The sequence below is a fragment of the Myzus persicae genome, unplaced genomic scaffold (assembly GCF_001856785.1).
Source record: "Myzus persicae strain clone G006 unplaced genomic scaffold, MPER_G0061.0, whole genome shotgun sequence".
Classification (NCBI taxonomy): Eukaryota; Metazoa; Arthropoda; class Insecta; order Hemiptera; family Aphididae; genus Myzus; species Myzus persicae.
In genome coordinates, this window is record NW_019104266.1 from 1,224,520 (window position 1) to 1,234,212 (window position 9,693).

The 9,693-nt window shown below is 33.0% G+C and overlaps 1 protein-coding gene across 1 annotated transcript in view; it reads right to left on the reverse strand.

Annotated features, from left to right (window-relative positions):
* Positions 1–5,111: 5,111 nt before the first annotated feature.
* Positions 5,112–9,693, reverse strand: part of LOC111040613 (ski oncogene) — a 48,245-nt gene continuing 43,663 nt past the window's right edge. Inside the window, exons 2-6 of the mRNA XM_022324559.1 lie at positions 6,397–6,650; positions 6,041–6,299; positions 5,817–5,904; positions 5,529–5,707; positions 5,112–5,389 (exon numbers count right to left, since the gene is read on the reverse strand). Coding sequence (XP_022180251.1) covers positions 5,123–5,389; positions 5,529–5,707; positions 5,817–5,904; positions 6,041–6,299; positions 6,397–6,650 — 1,047 coding nt within the window. The 3' untranslated portion in view covers positions 5,112–5,122. The remainder of the gene's footprint in view (positions 5,390–5,528; positions 5,708–5,816; positions 5,905–6,040; positions 6,300–6,396; positions 6,651–9,693) is intronic.

Consider the following 9,693-nt stretch of genomic DNA (forward strand, 5'->3'; position numbering starts at 1 on the left):
CGATATACGAGAAGCATTAGGTATAACACTCACTCGTCGACATCAGCGCTACACGCCTACACTTATATATACATATGAATAACAGGTACCTATATATATTATATGATAGCTATATTATGTATTATATATGTGTAATACAACATCACGGTAGGTATTACGTTATTGTAATAGGTATTATCATTATTATTATGATTATTGATTATTATTTAAATGTTATGCCACCCCATTTGAATACAACGCGGCGCGTGAACGACGACGTTTCCGCCGCCAAACTCTGGTGATCGGCGCTCAGCTCGCACGGAACTGGGTGACGTTAAGCGGCCGGCGGGACCCCCCCCCCCCCCATAGTTAGCGTCCGTCCATCAGTCTCATGATTATATTATATTATAATAATATCGTGACAAGCTTGCAGACACACACACACCATACAACGACCAGTCGTATAGTGCTCGTGTTTGTGGATTTGCGTGTGTGTGTGTGAACGAGCACTTAGAGCCAAAAGATGACATTGATGCAAGGTCACCTTGACCAGCGCCGCGACCGATCGACAAGATAAACACACACACACACTACCGCGGTCCACCCACCACCTCCCTTCTCACCCACAACAAAACATCATCGAGAATTTACCATAATTTATATTTATATTATATTTGTTTGCAATATATACGCGCATAAATACAAACACCCTCACTCTCCCACGGGTATATATTATGTCTCATCGACATCGATACTTCTTTTCTTTTAGGAAAATCGTTTTTCTTTGACCTCTCGCATATTATATTATTAACTAACACTTCACCCTCTAGATCACCCACTCAAATGTAGGTATTGGCAGTTACGGCTCCAGAAGACATGGTTGGGGGGGATAAGTCATAATTTTCAGCAAACTTCCGACATTATAATAAATTATATTATTATACTACCTAATACCTAGTACCTATAATAAGTTTTTAAACCATACGATCCCTAGGCCCCTTCTGGAGCACCGCCTAGGTATTAGAAATATGTAAGTTGACGCCTTTTCTGTAAGGTATATACATCATAGGTACTTTACTTTGTTGTCACGGTTTTCCGTTTAAAAATGTGTATTAGTGTTCACCCAAATCAAGTAGAAGACTATCTTTATTGGTAATTAATTGCTTATAGTTTTTTATATTATGTCTGTCTAGTGTCTGATTAGCGTTTACGCTTTACAAAATATGTTGTCGATCTCAAATATGAAGCTTTAATTTGATAGAATGACACCTAATTGAAATTAATATTCAGTAAAATCAATAAATCAATTTACATCAATATATAAACTCGAATATAATTGATCACAAAACTATTTTTCAAATTAAATGATTTATTGTTTTAAAAACGTACAGATACCAGTAATATCCTGCAAAAGAGGCCAACACTGGCCTCCAAAAGAAAGAGTAAGTAGATCCAAAACTGAAAATATTGGAAAATGAGTTTTATTTATTTTTCCCCTTAAAACTATCAATTTCATAATTTTTTCATTTTCAATGGGAAATCGGCATATACCTAATGCATTATCATTTGTCTTTTCAAACATAATTTTTACCAATTAATTGCTTTCTGTAGATTTTACTTTAATATGACAATATACTAAACAGGTAGGTACATTATATGATTAAATAGTAAATAGGTAAATTTTACAACATTGCAGTACCTCCATTGTATCTAATTTTGTTTAAATATTGTCAAAGATATTATTTAACAACACAAATCACATAGGTAATTAATTTATATACCTACCTACAGTTATTTTAATGTAAAATAAATTGTAATAGTCACGAAGAGGTTAAAAACATTTTAATGTATATACTACAAGTCATTCAGCATATAGGTACTGCTTTACTCTCTAGGTCCTAGGACATGTAACATATTGCATTTTTCCTTAGTTTTATATACCTATCTAATACTTAGAAATCAATTGGTAAATCAATTGTTAAATCCTATATATTTAAGTCACTTTAAGGATATTATTAATGGTTTCTACTGTGTTTTGCAACAATAAAAAAGATACTTTTTTTGCTATTTAACAAGAATATCAAACATTTTTTTTTATTTGGAGTGTCAGAACAGAGTTTAAAAATATTAAGTGTCCATACACCATACTGTATCAATAATTCAGTTCACTGTAATTTTATTTTTTAATAGGTCACTGATTCTTTTTCTATTGCTCGAAGTGTAAGGTACACCATGTTCATCAAATTATGAGTCATTATAATTCACTATAATCATAATATAATGATTATTATTTATAATGAATACGTGTACCACCATATGATAATTTTCGAGTCATAAAAATTATTGACAATACCTTTATTATATACCTACCTACTCTTGAGATTAGACAAATGCACATTATGCATAGTAACATATAAATTGCATAGTATGTAATAAAAAAAATTCTCATACAAAAACAAAACACAATCCTAATTTTTATTTATTAATATAGTATATTCTTTTATTTTGATTCTTTTTTTTCTGGTTTCTTTTTTTTCCAAAAAAATGTACATAAACAAAATGGTTGTTTTTTGTTTTAAATTCATAACATTACACAAAAAAATACATGTAAAGAAAACCCGTTTCAATACACCATATAATCATGTATATTATGATACAATGTATTTGGTACAGGCAGTATAATATATACAAAAAAAAAAACATAATGACTCGGTTTTGCTTAAAAAGTGCTACAAAGCTTGGCACAGTTAAAAAACTACCTAATATAAGTTACTTAAAAAAACTTAACATCATTACAAAAAATAATAATAATCATAATAATAATAATAATAATAATAATAATTATGATAGTAAAATGAAATATCTAAATATCTAAATATTTCATTCCATATCAGAGTTTGAAAAAACTCTAAAAATTACAAAAAAAAATATCTGTACATCAACAACAAAATATACATAAGAACATTAAAATTGAAAAATCAATATTATTACACAGTTTTGTCAATTAACATTAAATAATAATGAGAAAAATGTATGTGAACACAATGGTTGTTTTTGATTTCCAGTCAAGTTGAATAAAAATTTGTTATACTATTATAATATAATATTATATTATTTTACTCCTTCAATAGATATTAAATTTATATGTTCATCAAATTATTACAACTAATAAATATATATATATATGTATATATTATATATTATTAACATTGTGTTTCAACATTTATATTTAATTAAATTGCACGAGATAGAAAGAAACAAACTAATACAGCATGAAAATGTTTAAAATTAATTACAGAATTCGAGTTATTTGCTTATTTTTTTATCTTTTCTTTTTTTAAGGAAGACTCAATGTTTACTTAAATAAATAAAAATAAATAGGGAGCTTATTATTATTCCATTGTTTCCAAAATGGTATGAAACATCTTTAAGTATATTTATATAATATATATTATAATAGTATATACTTTATGTATAAATTACCTACTGGCTTTCACATCAGGTACATATTAAAACTGTGTGGTAACAAACTATATTATTTTTAACTAAACAATAATAGGTATAGTTAAATTTAAAAGTTTTACAAATTTTTTAACCTGTATGTTATATTTGATACAAATTGCTATTACTAATATTCTTATTATTAATTTGCATACTTGAAATACATTAGACGTAATGAAAAAAATTTGTCAGATGACACAACAATGCACACCAACATTAACAACAAAAATTCACTTAATATAAATCAATCTACCATGATTTCTAAAATAACATTCTTTTTCTCTTTTTTTTATAAGCATATTAAAACCATATAATTATTATAGTGCATGCAAACATACATATACTATATAATACTATGTATGTTTAACATTATAATTTTTTTTTTAAGTAAGGTTAGTGTATAGTATTGCAGAATTAAGGCACTTACTAATTTGTACTGAATTATTTTCTAGCCCGAGGGAATAAGGATATATTGTTCGCAAAAACTATATTCATAATTATATATTTTTTTTTTTTTTTTTAATTTATAATATATTTGAAAACATAATACTTATTCTACATTGTCATCTTATAATCATTAAGGTTTATGTAAAGTTTTTTTGTGTATATTAAAGTACTAGGAAATGTATAAATATTATCTTATACGTGATTGCTTTTTTTTTCATTATTATTTTTAATATTTGGTGCAATATTATATGTAATATGTATGCAAATAAATAATAATTAGACACTGTTTAAAAAATAAGGAATATTGATTTTTCCCAAATTAATAATGTTTACTTTCACATGTGTCAACATTGAAATGGTGTAAATATTTTAAACACAATTTTGTCCATTGAGTATTTAGTTAAATGTATTGAAAAAGCACACATTGTCAAAATATTCCATTAACTATACTTTGTTTAGAATGAAAAAAAACCTCAGAATTTATCAAGAAAGGTCCCAAACGGTTATTGAGACAGAATACCGTGTTATCTGGTTGCCAAAGTTCCTATTCATATTCAACAGAGAATAAGTTTAAAAATTTCACAGGTTAACTAATAACACCCTACAAATATTGGAAAATCAAGAATTTAAATTGAGCTCCTTTATAACCATGCTCTATTTTTTTTTTTTAAAGTACGCATTCCTATTTTCTCCTCTAATAATTATAGAAAAAAAAACAAACAAAAAATTGGCACAGCAACTTTTAACATAAATAATTTAAAACGAATAACAAAAAAATTCAAATAAATAAATAAAAATAATCCTAAACTAAAAATTCATAACAAAAAAGAAAAAGAAATATATATATAATACATATTATAAAGAAATTGTCAGAAAATTAAGAAAATCAAATTAACAATATTTTAAATTAGATTATTTACACAAGACAAGAGAAATCAACAACATAATATTGTTAGACATAAAATAATAACAATAAAAATAATTATCATTATTACTTTATGTATATTTTATATTTATACACATATATTATACTTGTAGAGTACTGAATAAATATTATAAAAAGCTTGTATAATTTATACATATTATTATTTTATTTTTATTTTTTTTAAAGGAGAGATCAATTGTCGGTGGTAGCAATATTAAATTAAATAATAATAATTAATAATAAGTAAACAGCCGGCTGCAATTATAATAATCAGTCGATGGATTCCGATTTGATCAACACTGAGGTGGCTGTGATGGTAGCAGTGGTGGCGGCCATGTTAGTGGACTGTAAATTATGAGGTGGAGGTGTTTTGGGCTGACATGGTGGTGAGGTTATCACGGACACAGGACTACACCTCTTGTTCATCAATGGCAAACTGTTGGCTTTGCTATGTTCTTGGTCAATACCACCTCCTTCTTCCCATTTGATCATCATACAGTCGTCTACTAACGAATCTTCTTTGTTCGTATGCCTCTTCTATAAGGAAACAAAAAAATAATCATTCATAAACAATTTTTCAAACGTATTCACCATATAGGCACTATAATGTAATAGCATAACATGTTTAAGTTGACCAATTAATGTTTATAAGTTCTGAGTTATAGTATGCACGTACCATGTTCAATTGGTTTTTAAGTATTTCGTTCTCCCGGACGAGTTGTTGATTTTTTGATTCAACTTTTTCAAGGCGCAGGGCGATCCGCTCAACCAATCCAATCACTTGCTGACGCGTCGTCTCCTTGGCATCACTCAAGGCGTCTAAGACAGCGGCCACTTGCTCCATGACACTGGCGGCTGTGAAAATTACGATTAACGATTATAATAAACTAATAATACAATTCTAAATACATGAAAATCTGAACAGACTATACAAACAACAAATGTACTTGATAGGTTCACTCACCGACACTGTTATATCTCCTCTCGGACTCTTGAGTTGGGACGATCTCTTTGTTTTCCTGTTCACCGTCGTCTTTGTACTTGAATTTCACCTGAAATAGATCATCCGAATATTATAATATTTTATTTATAAGTAAAATTGTGATGGCAAAAGAATCAAAAACACTCTAAGAGGACACGCGTGTACAATGTGCTGCGTACGCGAGGGGCATGACGACATTTACTAACCGTCGGTTTGGCAGCGCTGTTGTTGTTATTGCTGCTGGTGTTATTGTTGTTGTTGTTGATGTTGACACTGTTGGTGTTTTGGTGGTGATGATTGTGGTGATGGCCCAAGAGATTGGTGGAGTTGGCGTTGCCGTTGTGTTTGGTGGGTGGCGCCAGAGCGACGTTCGGTTGAAAACTCCTGCTGAACTGTTCGGACTGCGTGTGTGATATGACTTTTTGCGGGTCCACTAGCCTCGGCGGTCTCTCTCTCTTCACCAGACTACGGTACGACACATAAAAACCATTTGAAATTAGTGAAACGTTGAATAAAATGCAAGTCTGGAAACAACGAGCAAAAATGCGGCGATGTGTCTAACCTCTCGTTCCTGTACATGTGATGCGAATTATTCATGTACATGGCCGCGGGTGGCGGCACCCATGCACCGTAAAAATAGTGGAATGGGTCCACCATGTAGTTTGGTAGCGTGGGTGCCATGCCCAGCGCCGAGTAGTAGGCCGCCGTGGGCACCGCTGGCGGTGCGTCCTCGAGTTTGGTCCTCTTCAGCGACGGCGGCGGCGTTTCTGCCCGGGACGGGCGGACCGTACACGAGACGGGCACCAATTCCATCAACTGAAAGAGAAACAAATAAAACGATTAGTCATCAAACGCAGATGTTGTTCATTGGTGATTTTTCGTATTTACAAGGGTAGTCCAATTAAAAAATACTCATATGATGGGTTATAATGCATAATTCCCTTGTAAAAACGGCTTTTCGGCGGTTATCGCTTCAGTGGTTTTCACTAGTCATTCTACTTATCTACCTTATCGCGTCTAATACTGTCTATATTGTAATGTATAAATATGGGCTATAACTAACACTGCTGGAGGATATCATATGGATGCCTTTGGCCTTACTTTAGTAACGTCGTTACGAAATGTCTCTCTGTCAGCTGACATCTCAATGACTCGATTTATTATACGACGATTTTCAAATTCAAACTGAAAGGTATTTTTACGAGAAATCTGCTACGTTTATTTAAATGCTGAGAAATATATTTTTTCAATATTTCTCTGAACCGTATATTAAATTATATTTTTTGTTTCTACTCGGGACTATGGTTTTTACCGTAGCTGAGCAATTTGTCACGCGCACACAGGCAGATGAACCACAATTTCGGATTATATCGATTCGACAAGTACGTGCGCGGAGCAACGCACGAGCTGCAAAAGTCGCGGTTGCGAGAGAACACCTATATATTAAACAATTTAACTTTTGACGACCGCAGACCACGGCCTACGCGTAGGCTTCAGTGATAATAATAACATAATAATACGAGTTTGGCAGATTTCTCCCGGGTGAGACGTGGAAACTTGATACCCGCAAAACTCGTTGTTGTTGCCTTGCCTAGACACCGTGATCGTGAGATGAGGAGATGGGGGCGACGGTAATGGTTAATTAGACACGATGCCTATTTTTTATGATCAATTATTTTATTATATACATGTATTTTTTTTTCGAAGCAAAATACGCGTTCAATGCTCGTCGTAATATTTCATCTGCCGTGTGACTGTGACCACGAAACAAGTCGTCGCGTGCGCAATTAGTCGGACCGGAATCGAATTGTGATAATGGCCCATCATTTTAATAGTACTATCATAATATAGTGAAACCGAAGATGGTGGCAGGTTTTTCGAACGTACTGATCGCAACGTTTTCAAAACCGTAAAATGTATACCTATTCACAGTTGCGGCAACGAAAAACAAATTACAGGGTCGTTGGAATTATACATTTATACATAATATTTTAATTTATAATTAATAATATTGAAATCATCATTAAAAAAGCATATTTATACATATTATGTATATATAATTTTTTTTATTCCTAAACATTTTTCAGGTGAAAGTTCAAAAATATGAAAAACATTTTGTAGTTTATTATACATAAATATAATATATAAACGCACGTATTACCCGGGACTGAGGTATGTATATTATTTATTTCTACGCGAACGTTTAAATCGATTGTTGTAAGCACAAAGCACCCTTCTCCTTTCATAAAGTATATACGACGCAGAATATAATAATAATGTTGGAAAAAGAAATGTACGAGCAAGTTTATACACAAAGAACGGATATCAAATAAAATGTAATGGTTTACGAATAAGGTACGGAACTGGATTTATACCCATATATGTGTGAATTGGATACATCACGGTTATTAAAATCATTCGAGAAAAAATGTGAAATTCTGTAAATATAGTATATAATATACTAAATTGAATAGGCAAACCTATAGGTGCATTTTAAATATTGGATTTAATAGTTTTGTTTTTTAACTGTCGTTAGGTATTCATTATTATGTAAGTAATTCAAAGTTATTAACTGTACCTATAAGGCTATAACACATTAACAAAATTAGTACCTATTTGTAATAGAGTAGCCGAGAAACTTGTCCTTTTTTACAATAATTTGTAGATTTCGTAAATGCTACAACGTGCTTAGCACTACGGACTAAAAGAATAACAAAAGTGGCATAAGCCTCTATATAATATTATAATGTGTAGGCACCGAATTGATGTAAAGGATAATAAACGATGATATTGTCGTGAATTCCGTTTGTTTTACAATCTGATATTATCATAGGTAGGTTATAGACTAGAGCATAATATACGTGTTTATACGTATCATCAACATCTCATCGAAAACAGGTCAAACACTGCGGCGGCGGCGGTCTGAGCGAGAAAATCGATTTCGGTGAAATACACCGTCGTCGCATATAGCGTGGTTGCGGCGGCGGCATCACCACAAACCCGACTAAAGACTAAAGAGAGAAAAATTGGCTTGGCGGCGCGTTGAGGAATATAATCGATAAGGGGCGTGGTTTGGAGGGCGACACGCATAACAGTACATGTCGCATATTAATAAAACATATACAAGTACACTGCAGCACACGGTTCATGACACAACCGCGTACATTTGTGCGAAATGCAAAATAAAAAATTACATAACATTAATTTATCATGCCGGAGTAGACGGTTTAGTTTATGCGGGACGAAAAGTCAACCGGGAAGACCGACAACGTAAACGGAAACGGCAGCGGTGGCGTTCGATAGGCTTCAAATGCCCGATACCGGCGTCGCCCGGGCTACCCCATCTCCGCGGGTGCAAACCTACATTATGCATCGGTTGACGTGGTGGGCGATGTGGGGGCCGTGGGGTAACTATTTTCGTAAACAAGCGGCTCCGGGATAATCACGAGCACAACTCCTGAGTTGGATGAAAACCACTTTGATTGAAAACTACGACACGTAATCGCGTACACTGTACACGTCACATGTTCAAGTGCGATAACTAGCGTAAAAAAATCTGAGAGCGCCCTGTATAATATATTACCAATAATTATACGCGTTTACCTAAATACGCTGGAGAAATAGAATCAAATAATATGATAATGATGATCGAAATCGAACCCCGGGGTAGCGTATTGATCCCCGTCTGGCGGTGACGTCACGTCCAGACGTCCCTTGCAGGCGGCGGCGGCGGCAGCAACGTGAAGCTGCCGCGCGCTGGGCGAGGGTGCGCGGTTGCAACGGTCGACGGGTGTGTGTGTGTGTGTGTGTGTGTGTGTGTGTGTGTGTGTGTGTGTGTGTGTGTGTGTGTGTGTGTGTG